Below are 12,500 nucleotides of genomic sequence, written 5' to 3' on the forward strand. Positions count from 1 at the left end.
AAATATTTTCTTCACGCTTCCGAAATTCTGCTGCTCCCAGAAGGCAGAGGTAAACTTTCATTACACTTTCCGTTATATTTGTTTTCACTACACTTTCCGTTCGGGTTATTTCGCCAAATTTCCATTTGAAATTTTTATTTCACGCTTCCGAAATTCTGCTCGCTCGCGGAAGGCAGAGGTAAACTTCATTACACTTTCCGTTATATTTATGTTTTCACTACACTTTCCGTTATCTTTTATATTTTCACTACACTTTCCGTTCGGATTATTTCGCCAAATTTCCATCTGAAATTTTTCTTTCACGCTTCCGAAATTCTGCTCGCTCCCGAAGGCAGAGGTAAACTTTCATTACACTTTCCGTTATATTTATGTTTTCACTACACTTTCCGTTATCTTTTATATTTTCACTACACTTTCCGTTCGGGTTATTTCGCCAAAATTTCCATTTCAAATTTTTATTTCACGCTTCCGATATTCTGCTTGCTCGCCGAAGGCAGAGGTAAACGTTCACTACACTTTCCGTTATATTTATGTTTTCACTACACTTTCCGATACTTTTATATTTTCACTACACTTTCCGTTCACGTTATTTCGCCAAAGTTTCCATCTGAAATTTTTCTTCACGCTTCCGAAATTCTGCTCGCTCCAGAAGGCAGAGGTAAACTTTCATTACACTTTCCGTTATATTTATGTTTTCACTACACTTTCCGTTTTCTTTTATATTTTCACTACACTTTCCGTTCGGGTTATTTCGCCAAAATTTCCATTTCAAATTTTTATTTCACGCTTCCGATATTCTGCTTGTTCGCGGAAGGCAGAGGTAAACGTTCACTACACTTTCCGTTATTTATTTTATATTTTCACTACACTTTCCGTTATCTTTTATATTTTCACTACACTTTCCGTTCGGGTTATTTCGCCAAAATTTCCATTTCAAATTTTTATTTCACGCTTCCGATATTCTGCTTGCTACCGGAGGGCAGAGGTCGATTAAGTTTGACGATAGTCGTGTCACTAAGTGTTCTGGCGATGTTCTAAATTTACTGTAGTCTCTGGAGATACCCTACATTTTGTTTTATAAAAGAGAAGACATTAGTAGATCAAGATGTTCACATGATGTGGTGCTTGCTGCTGCTGCTGCAGGTTTTTCCGGGTTTTCCTGCAGCTGAAAAAGCAAATGCGCCACTGGAATCATCAATGAAGTCGCCCCTCCGGAGCGTCAATTAAATTTTGTTGTTTCATAATTTCATGATTTGTATTACTTTCTTGACCTGAGACTTACTTCAAAAATATAAAAAATACACACGAATTCATTTCATAAGCTTTTGTGGTTCTGAAAAGAACCTTTTTTTTATGGAAACGGTAAGGACAATACAGGGGGAGGCATTAAATTCAACCGCCAAATCCGTACAAGGTTCGACCTTGCCTTTTCAGGGCGTATACAACATCCATGGCTGTGACGGTTTTGCGTTTCGCATGTTCGGTATATGTTACGGCATCTCTGATAACATTTTCGAGAAATACTTTGAGTACTCCACGAGTTTCTTCGTATATCAAACCCGAAATACGTTTAACACCACCTCGACGGGCTAATCTTCTAATGGCAGGTTTCGTTATTCCTTGGATATTATCACGCAATACTTTACGATGACGTTTCGCTCCTCCTTTTCCTAAACCTTTACCTCCCTTGCCACGACCAGTCATTTCGAATGTTAAGAATAAATTATATACTGCACGATACGAATGAAATACTGTTAGTGATACTAACGACAGACTTCGACTAAAGTTCTACACCGAACTCGGTCGGGTTTTGTTAAATTTCATGACTCCGCCCACAACTGGAAATCGGACCAATGGCGTCTCGTCTAGATGGTATATAATAGTTGGCGTGTATAAGCCGACTCAGTTCATATGTTGTCCGTCTATCGTTCGGTATACATTTCGTTCGTTACAATTCGCAATAGGTTTTGAAAATGGCTCGTACCAAGCAGACCGCTCGTAAATCGACTGGAGGTAAAGCTCCGAGAAAACAATTAGCTACTAAAGCAGCTCGCAAAAGTGCACCGGCTACGGGAGGTGTTAAAAAACCTCATCGTTACAGACCCGGTACTGTTGCTCTCCGAGAAATTCGACGTTATCAGAAGAGTACTGAATTGTTGATTAGGAAATTACCCTTTCAACGTTTAGTTCGAGAAATCGCTCAAGATTTCAAAACCGATTTACGATTCCAAAGTTCAGCCGTCATGGCTTTGCAAGAAGCTAGCGAGGCGTATTTGGTAGGACTCTTCGAAGATACGAATTTGTGCGCCATTCACGCCAAGCGCGTTACCATTATGCCCAAAGACATTCAGTTAGCAAGGAGAATACGCGGAGAACGAGCTTAATTTCATATATATATATCCCAATATATATTGAAAATATATACAAAAAAAAGGTTCTTTTCAGAACCACAAAATGCAATTGATGAAAGAATTCGTTTATCGATAGATATGAATGAATGAATGAATGTATGATATTTTCAATAACTCGCATCACGTAAATATTAAATCACGGGTGTTTGCAGAACATGTTCAGTATGATCCAAATATGGATTATAATACTGAAATTTTTACTTTCCGAAACGAATCTTTCGAAAAGATCATTTTTAGAAACGGCTGAGATAAATAACGAAAAACAAGCGATCACTGAATGAAAGATCGCTCATAACATCACCATCTTTTCGTAAATTTCCTCTGATTCATATTTTTGAATACCTGGCATAAATCTCGAGTGACTTTTTGTAATATACCCTATACCAAAAATGAATCGTTCTCGAGATATTCGATCGTTTATACAGAAAAAGTAGGTATTATTCGGTTCTCGAGCCATTTCCCTATAAAATTGAAAACAAGTCTCATAGAATACATAAGCTATTATTGATTCATCAAAATATTACATTCCGTCGTCTTGTAGGAGGAGTAACATTTCCAAAATGATGAACGAGGTATTAGGAGTCGATGAGTAATTCTGAAGATATAAAAATCAGTGATTTCTCAAATGGAACACCCTTAGTTTGGAAATCTCGAAATGATTTTGACTCATTTTCCTGAAACGATCCCAATATCAGAAAATAAGTCAACTGTTCACAAGACATATTTCAATGAAATAGAAAGACAGAGCAATATTTTTTAATTTTTACTCTTTTACGAAATTATTCGATTCATATCAATTCGATAGTCGGCGGCGGCGGAAGAAATATTATTTATCTATTTTTTTTCTGTTTATAGGGATAGGCTAGGTAGGTAGTTCTGACTATTTATTTATATATTTGTTGGACAGTTGAATTATATACGAATTCTTGTAAAAAAAATTGTGGCCCTGAAAAGGGCCATTTGTTTTCTTAGACTTCGTCGCCGGAGAGAGAAGTCAACTGATAGAAGAATTTACTTCTTCTTTTTTGGAGAGGCAGCTTTTTTGGCTTTCGGAGAAGATGCCGATGCAGGGGTCGCTTTCGCGGTTTTCGGTTTGGGTGCTTTCGGCTTTTTTGTTGGTCCTTTGTTAGTTTTCTTTGCTTTCGAAGGAGACTTGGTTTTACTAGCAGAAGTCGCGGACGAAACCTTAGAAGCGACGGTCTTTTTATCCTCGGCAGTTACCTTTTTAGGCTTGGCTGCGGCAGCCGCTTTCTTTTCCGGAGAGGCTTTCTTACCTTTCGGTGATGCAGCAGCCTTCTTGCCGGTTTTAGCTTTTTCACCAGCTACGCGTTTAACGGGAGTTTTTTTGGCCTTCGCACCGGCCGTACCGGACGTTTTCTTTTCGGTAGCCGACGGTTTTGCCGAACCAGAAGATGCCGATGCCAATTTGAACGACCCCGATGCACCTTTTCCTTTAGTTTGTACTAATGATCCGGAAGCAACCGCAGATTTAAGATATTTCTTGATGAAAGGTGCCACTTTTTCTGCGTCAGCCTTATAATTCGCCGCAATATATTTTTTTATGGCTTGTAAAGAGGAACCACCCCGTTCCTTCAATCCTTTAATAGCGTTATTAACCATTTCCGACGTAGGTGGGTGAGAAGGTTTACTTCTTGGATTTTTAACTTTCTTTTCTTTCTTCGCAGTAGACTGTGCCTGCGGCGACGAAGATGAATTAGCCGAAGCCGAAGAATTCTGATTTTCTATGTCTGCCATAGTAAAAAAACAACTGACAATATATTCTCGGAAGATAGATGCTACACTCGTTAGGCGTCTAGAGAGAATGATGTAGTCCTCTGGTGTTCCGTTTGTTTAAATATTCTGGGTCGAAGCACAGGCGGACGGGAGACTGAACGCTCGACATTCTCGTTAGACACGATATTGACGGCTTCCATTCTGCTGTCGAAATGTTCGCATCAACTTCTTTACGAAATCAATGCCGGTTTCCTATTTAGACTTCGACTAGCACAATAACGTGGATAGATTCTACGTATTCCGAAAATATTTTCTGATAAGAAAAAGCTAATATTAAACCTCGACAACTCACAGTAAATTACAATGAAATATGAAGTATTGATGATTTTGACGTAACTCCAGACAATTCCTTTCCGAAAATACTCGTAATCGATGATCTGGAAGGAACCTTCGAATAAATATCATAGGCGCGACTGTCTATAGAAACATGATACATTAGCCGATAATACTCGATAAATACACGAGTGAATAGGGGCATCGAAGAGACCTCGTGTCTACCTTCATACACGACTATAACCAAGAACCGACGCTTCTAATAGCATCAACATTTTCAAAAATTATCCCTATAAAAGTGTTCGATGAAAACGGCATTCGAATAATAACGAACGTTATTAATGTTATATTCGATAAGATATAATCATCGTAATATACTTTCAATAAAAAGGTCGATACTACAACACGAACGAACGAACGAACGAACGAACGACGATACTGTGAGCTCTATCTATAACGGAGTAATACACACCCACCCCCACCCGAAATATATAAATCGTCAATGTTATAGTCGAAATCAGAAATGCTAATCATAAACGTTTTTAGACAACATATTAGCACGTAAATAAAAAACACGTTAAAAAATAACATAAGTAATAGAGTACATGACTAGTATAACAGTAACGAACGTTAACTTTTTAGGTTGATAGGTAGGTAAGCACCATCTAAATATAGGTGGCAAAATTATTTATTATCATCGCGCGTTTCACGAAAGGAGGTAACAATGTACTGATAACAAGGCAACCCAACCGAGTGAGACCTAGCGCCCTAGCAAAAATAAATTATCATTCAGCGTCGAAACGATATTGTAAGAATTCTTTCATAAATATTTTGTGGTTCTGAAAAGAACCGTTTTTTTTTAAGAATGTATATCGTAGACCGGAATAAGTAAATTATTTCGAACTGGTATATTTCGTAACTGCTTTGGTGCCTTCGCTGACGGCGTGCTTCGCCAATTCACCAGGAAGTAACAGACGTACTGCAGTCTGAATTTCTCTGCTCGTAATAGTCGATCGCTTGTTATAATGAGCAAGACGGGAGGCTTCCGCTGCGATACGCTCAAATATATCATTTACGAAACTGTTCATGATGCTCATCGCTTTACTGGATATTCCGGTATCGGGATGGACTTGTTTCAATACTTTGTAGATATAAATTGCGTAACTTTCCTTCCTCCTCCTCTTCTTTTTCTTATCGGTCTTCGATATATTCTTTTGGGCCTTTCCGGCCTTCTTCGCAGCCTTTCCACTAGCTTTGGGTGGCATTCTGAAAATTTAATTTCGTCAATATCAAACAAACAAGTACTATCGTGCAGGTTTGCTTTCGACTCAATGTAAAAGACGCCCCCCCATGCCCCTCCCGGGTTGTGTGCCCAGGTCGCAAGCTCCCTCCTTACGGAAATGCTTCCGCAGGTTTGGACCTGGCGACCCTTTCCTTCCACCCCCGTTTCTTAAGGAAACGGTCCTCAATCCAGCTGCTGGCACTTCAGCAAGATTGATATCTAACCTCTTTTGGTTGGAAACCAGCCTTTAGGTGCTTTTATTTCCCTATCTAACTTCTCGGTTTAAATTTTATTTGGCTCTTGTTTGTCGCGGTATTCCTAATTGAATTTTTGCATGGGGGCCCCCAAAGCTAACGGCGGCCATAGTTGTAATAGTCGGGCTTTTCCCAGTGAAGCTGAGAAATGTGATTTTGAAATTGAATCGCGGTTTTCCTGTAAGAGAATATATGGTTAATACACTTAAGATTTTTATACTTGCCTGAGCCGCCTGACGGCGACTCGTGGGGGCGGTCTCTGATTTTGTCTTGTCGGCCTTGGATGTTTGTCCCTTTCTCGGAACCTGGGGTCACCCATATTCAACGCATCGTGTAGATCGCGAAACGCTGGATTTGAGTGCGATCTGATTCTATCGAACATGCTTTCTGCATGTTCTCTCATATACACGTCCACATACTGCGTGTCCAGTCCTAGATCTCTGTATATGAATCTGTTAGGGATGTAATACGGAGCATTTACGGCGGCCCTTACGCTCGTGTTCATAAATGCTTGGATCTTCTTTCTGTATGTCTGCGCGCACTGGCCCCAGGCAGTGCATGCATACAGAATTATCGGCATCAGGATCGTTCTGATCATCAGTAGCTTGACTTTCAGTGCCATGTTACTACTTCTTCCTATGATCGGCGCCAGGCGTCTTCTGGCCTGTTTGGCCATTCCAATTCTCTGTTGTACGTGTTCCTGGAATGTTAACTTCTTGTCTAGGATGACCCCGAGATATGTTGCTTTGTTTGTCCACGGAATCTCTTGTCCGTTGAAGATGACGTTGCCTTCCGGTTGTACGAACCTGCGGGTGAACAGTATCGCCTGACTCTTGTCAGGGTTGATACTGATCTTCCACAGGTTAGCCCACTCCTCTAATCTGTCTGCCTGTTGTTGCAGGTATCTTGTTACGAGTGCTTGACTCCTAGATCTCGCCAGCAGGGCCGTGTCGTCCGCGTAGAGTGCCAACTTGTTAAAGTTGTTCTCTGGCTTGGGCACGTCTGCCGTGTATACGGAGTAGAGGTGTGGCGAAAGGACTGCACCTTGCGGGACTCCTGCCTCCAGTAGTCGAACTGTTGATAATTCGTCTCCTACTCTGCATCGGCATCGCCTGTCAGCTAGAAAAGACTGGATTAATCTTACCATTGGTTTGGAGTATCCGAAATCGCTCATCTTGGCTAGTAGCCCGTCGTGCCAAACTCTGTCGAACGCCTTGGAGACGTCTAGGAAGATAGCTCCGGTGTTGTGTCCTTTGCCAAGGTTGAAGCCTTCTGTCGCAAATTCCACTACCCTCAGGACTTGTAGCTCTGTTGAGTGCTCTGATCTAAAACCGAATTGTTCGTTGGGGAGGATCCCTAACTCTCTGGTTTGTTCTTCCAGTCTCTTCAGGATGACGCGTTCCGCCACTTTGCTTATGGATGGCAGTAAGCTTATTGGCCGGTGGTTCGCTGGAAACAGGTGGTTCTTCTTGGGCTTTGGTATGTGGATTACCGTTGCCTCTTTGAACTGGTACGGGAAGTGTTGCAGTCTGAGTATAGCATTTATGATGTTGGTTATGGCTGCTATACCCTTTCGCGGCAGCACTTTCAGTGCTCTATTTGTTATGTTGTCTGGGCCTGGTGCTTTCCGAGTGATAAGGTGCCTCAGAATGTCTTTCACTTCCTCAGGCGATGTCGGGGCCAGGGGTTGCGCATTATCTGTTCGTCGGTTGAGCCTCCGTACCGTTCTTTCCACCTGGTTTTCTATTTCCTCTACCTCGTCTGTGAACGGGACGTCATTCTCTTTGCACTGCCTTTCGAAGTTGTCCGCGAATGCTTCCGCCTTCTCCTGGTCAGTGTAGACTATTCCTTGCTCGCCGTGTATTGGTGGGCAGGGTTGTCGCGGTCCGTTCCTAAGTTTCTTCTGCATTTGCCACGCAGATCTATCTTCTGTGGCCAGCTCTTCCAGACGGGTGGTCCATTGTCTTTCTCGGATCGCTTTCAGCTCTTCTTTCAGTATCCTGTTTGCTCTATTCATGCACCTTTTGTCCATCGGTGCACGTGTTCTTTGGTACTGTCTTTTCAGGCGTCTTCTTATTCTGATTAGTTCCATCGTTTCTGGTGGAAGGTGCTCTTGGAAGTTAAAGCGCGTGGCTGGGACTTCCCTCGCGCTTCTTTCCGTTGTTTGTGTGATCGCCTGCTGAAGCTGGTCCGTGGCGTTCTCCAGATCTGTTTTTGTTTCGATGCGTGGTATCTCACCCAGCGCGTCGTGTATGGTTCGTTGGAATCTTGTCCAGTCTATGATTCGCTTCGTTGGGTTGTCTGCTTCCACTTCTCCCCTTCCTATTGTGAATAGGATGGGGTTGTGGTCTGACGACCCTTCCTCTAGTACTTCCATCTCCGTAGTATCGATGTTTTGTACTAGCGCGATGTCAAGAGTGCTTGGGACTGCGTCTGCTTGCGGGTAGTACGTTGGGCTGTTCGGTGCTACTACCTCGATGTCCTCAAATTCGTCTAGTAATCTTACTATATCTCTGCCTCTTGTGTTTGCGAACCTACAGTTCCAGTCTGGCGACTTTGCGTTGAAGTCGCCGATGGCCACTGTGGGATGGTGATCTGGGAATAATTCTGCCAAGTCGGTTCTTTCTATTCTTCTACCTTGCGGGGGTAGGTATACCGACGATATTTTCAGCTGCTCGTAGCGTCTCACGTTGACTCTAACTGCTACTGCTTCGCCGATTTGGGTTTCCGGTCTTCTTTCTTCGTTTTGCGCTAGGTCTGTTTTGACTAGTAGCGCAACGCCTCCCGCGGCGTTGCGCCCCCCTGGCCTGTCTGTCCTGTACATGTTATATCCTGGGATGCGGTAGCTCTTTTCGCTTCTTATCCGTGTCTCCTGGAGCGCCATGACGTCTATTTCTAGGCGCGATAGTAGCTCCAGTAGCTCGTTTCTTCTTTCTGTGAAACCGTTGATGTTCCACGATCCTACGACTAGTCTTCCAGGCACTCGTGCTGGCATTACTGTCGTCCGGGTGTTTGGATTAGGGCTGCTAAGACCGCTTGCGCGATCTTTTGCTGCTCAGTCGTCAGATTTCCTAGAATTTGGATCAGCTCGCTTCCTCCGGTTTGTTGTGCCTTTGGTGCTGGCTTTCTCTGAGCTGTTTGTTGCCGGGGCCTCTGACTCTCCGTTTGTCGAGGCCTGTTTCCTGTTGATTGCGAGGGTCTTGGTTTGGGGAACATTCTGCATCCCCTGTAGCTTGCCGGATGCGCACCCAGGCAGTTTGCGCATTTGGCCGGCTCTTCCCTTTGCTTTTGGCATTCTCTAGTCTCGTGTTGTTCACCGCATTTTACGCAACGTGCGGTTGCGTGGCAACATCTCTGTGCATGCCCGAAGTACTGGCAACGGTGGCACTGCCTTATCTCTTTTTTGTTAATTCTTTGCGGCTCCGCCCGCACGATCAGATTTACGCATGTTCTCAATGCGTATATTTTGTCCTGGTCTTTCGGCACTTTGACCAGGAATAGTGGCAGAATTTGTCTGGTTTTTCTGGACGTCATTCTGTGACATTCCAGAACCTCAAAACCTTGTCTGGTGAGATCTGCCGCGACGTCCGCGTCCTCCACGTTCTCCGGTATCCCCCGGATCACTGCGTGGAGTGGGATTTCTTTCTTAAGGGTGAACGTGTGGAATTCCAGGCGGAATTCTTCCATGTATCTGGTGGCTTTGCGCCACTCTTCTTCGTTGTTTGCGTAGATGTAGATACCATCTCTAGTAAGTCTTGCCTTGTTATATCCTATTTTACGGGCTTCGAGACCTCTGGAGATTTCATTCCACCGTTTGCTGTCATGGACAACTATTGGTGGTGGTGACATGGGATTTGTTTGTTTCGGGTGCGTGACCGCGTTTGTTGATCCTCCTTGTTCGTTTGGCTTGTCCTCGGTTTGCCTGGGGGTTGGCCAGACTGGGACCTCCGGAGTTTTACGTTCTCCGGTTGGTACGATTGCTGGTATGTTCCCAGTAATGGACGTCTCTTCCGGTTTTGTTGTTTCCTCTGTCTCCATTTCCGTTTCCTCCGGTTTCTTTTGTAATACGACAAGTCGCGAGGTTCTCTTCCTTGCTTTCCTCGCCTTTCTCGTTTCGGCCTTTTCGAATCCGTCTTCTGTCTCCGTATCTGTGGTGTTTTCAGGCTTTCTTTGCCTCTTCTGGGAGGCTTCTTTTTCTTTTTCCGTTTCCTTGATGGCGGCGGTGTCTATTTTCTTGTCTTTTTCTTTTTCCTCTTGTTTTGGTTTTGCTGGGGCTTTGCTTTTGATTTCTTCCTTGTTCTTCTCCTGCGATTTTTCGGCAGGTTTTGTCCTATCCTCTTGCCTTCTTCTGAGGGCTGCGTTTTCGGCCAGTATTAGGTCGAATTTCTTGTTCATGTCAGCCATTTGGCTGACCAGCTTGTCCAGTGTGTCTCTTAGCTTTGCGTTGTCTTCTTTTAGAGCTTTGTTTTCAGCTTCCATTTTTTATGGTCTGTGTGGAGTGGACTCCCTGAAAATAAGTGGATTAAAATTCTAATATTATATTTAGTTCTAAGAAGAACTGAATTCTCTTTATCAGTTCTGATAAGAACTGTTGTTTGTGTGTCTCTTAAACACTTCACAGTTTGCCTCCTTAGGTGGTCCTTCACAGGTAAACTTTCACTTCTAGTCGATGTTGCCTCTACGAGCTCTCGATGTCGAATGTGTGTAAAAGACGCCACTCTGTCGTCACTATTTCAGATAGTAACTGGAACTCTAGTAGGCTCCGCCCACCGGAAAGTTGAGCGTTCGAGAACGCCCATTGGTCGGTAGGACGGTATTAATACAGGTCGATTCTATATAGAAATCATTGTATAGAAAGCTACTGTTAGAGCAACATCGAATAATTCTCAGTGAATTCTTTAAATTTATCCGATATATAATACTAATCTACGATTCGACATGTCTGGACGTGGAAAAGGAGGTAAAGTTAAGGGAAAGGCAAAGTCCCGTTCCAGTCGGGCTGGACTCCAATTCCCAGTAGGACGTATTCATCGACTCCTTCGTAAGGGAAATTATGCCGAACGAGTTGGTGCCGGCGCCCCGGTTTACTTAGCCGCAGTAATGGAATATTTGGCAGCTGAAGTCTTGGAATTGGCCGGTAATGCGGCTCGCGATAACAAAAAAACCCGTATCATTCCTAGACATTTACAGCTGGCCATTCGAAACGACGAAGAACTCAATAAATTGTTATCAGGAGTAACCATTGCTCAAGGTGGTGTTTTGCCCAATATTCAGGCGGTTTTGTTACCGAAAAAAACCGAAAAGAAGGCATAAGTACACATTTCCTGAGAGAGGAAAGCGACAAATAAAATATCGGCCCTTATCAGGGCCACAACGATTTTCTCTAATGAATTCGACAATTGCATATATTTTTTTTTATTTTCTTGTCATCGCTTTTCGATACAATTGTTGACGCAGCACGATATGCGATTGTTTCTTTCTTGCTTGCGCATATTTACGTATACATGTATACATGATTAATAATATTATTATTGTTCAACTTCTTATTTTCGTGCCGAAACAAGTGATTTCTATTTGCTGAAATCAAATATCAGAATGTCTGTACGTTTATTCGTGATGAAAATAAAATGTATGCAGTAATATCAGATTTAGGTATACAAATGAATAAACATAACAATATCCATAGAAATATTATACATTCTTGTTCGTGGAATTACAATATAGACAATCATGAGTAAATTGGAATGAATAAATGAAAAAAAAAAAAAATTATACCTAATTAAATTATATAGCATAGATGAATGCATACATACATTTCAATATCTGCAGAAATGAATGACGAGTATATAAAAATAGGTTGTTATTATTATTCATAGTAATTTGTGAAATGGGATAGATGAATATTATAAGCATAAAACAATAATATTTGGACAGTGGTTCATTAACCTTCGATCAGTTTATGAATATTCATTTTTTCAATTTTTTCTTTACGTACAAATGGTATCGCGTTTTAAAGCGGCGTTTCAGAAAAGTTTCATATGTAATTTCTATTGGTGAATAATTGAATAGTTTGGGAGCTACCTAGCTAGCTAGCTAGATACCAGTAGCTTCCCTGTCCTATAGATTTAGAAACCGAGTGGTATATAATCTAATTGTACAGATCGTTCTTCTCTTTTCTTCTTCGTATACAGATGTAGTAAGGTTGAAATTAATAATTTCGTTAAGTATACAGGATAAAATGAAGCAATTATTCAGGTAATCAAAAGAATGACAGATAATGCTTAAAATTAGATGGGTATATCGTTCGAATTTAATTTGGTAATTCGTTAATTATTACTCACACCAAAGTAAAGTATATAAATCGAATTCGTTTTGAAAACAAATTGTGGTTCTGAAAAGAACCGTTTTTTTTTTTAAATTTCTCGTCGGAATATGAATCTAACCGCCGAAACCATATAATGTACGCCCTTGACGTTTGAGAGCGTA

The 12,500-nt window shown here is 42.1% G+C and overlaps 2 protein-coding genes across 2 annotated transcripts; one reads left to right on the forward strand and one right to left on the reverse strand.

Annotated features, from left to right (window-relative positions):
* The first annotated feature begins 1,933 nt into the window (after window positions 1-1,933).
* On the forward strand, window positions 1,934-2,569 carry LOC141484432 (histone H3). Its single transcript, XM_074179456.1, has one exon. The coding sequence runs from the start codon at window positions 1,974-1,976 to the stop codon at window positions 2,382-2,384; it is 411 nt and encodes a 136-aa protein (XP_074035557.1). The 5' UTR covers window positions 1,934-1,973; the 3' UTR covers window positions 2,385-2,569.
* A 2,738-nt stretch (window positions 2,570-5,307) lies between these two features.
* Window positions 5,308-5,743, reverse strand: LOC141484440 (histone H2B). The gene has a single exon (XM_074179464.1). It carries the CDS (start codon window positions 5,741-5,743, stop codon window positions 5,372-5,374), a length of 372 nt encoding a protein of 123 aa, XP_074035565.1. The 3' UTR covers window positions 5,308-5,371.
* Window positions 5,744-12,500: the final 6,757 nt, after the last annotated feature.

This window comes from Leptinotarsa decemlineata, unplaced genomic scaffold, assembly GCF_025532065.1.
Source record: "Leptinotarsa decemlineata unplaced genomic scaffold, Ldec_3_MD MMD2_tig00005648, whole genome shotgun sequence".
NCBI lineage: Eukaryota > Metazoa > Arthropoda > Insecta > Coleoptera > Chrysomelidae > Leptinotarsa > Leptinotarsa decemlineata.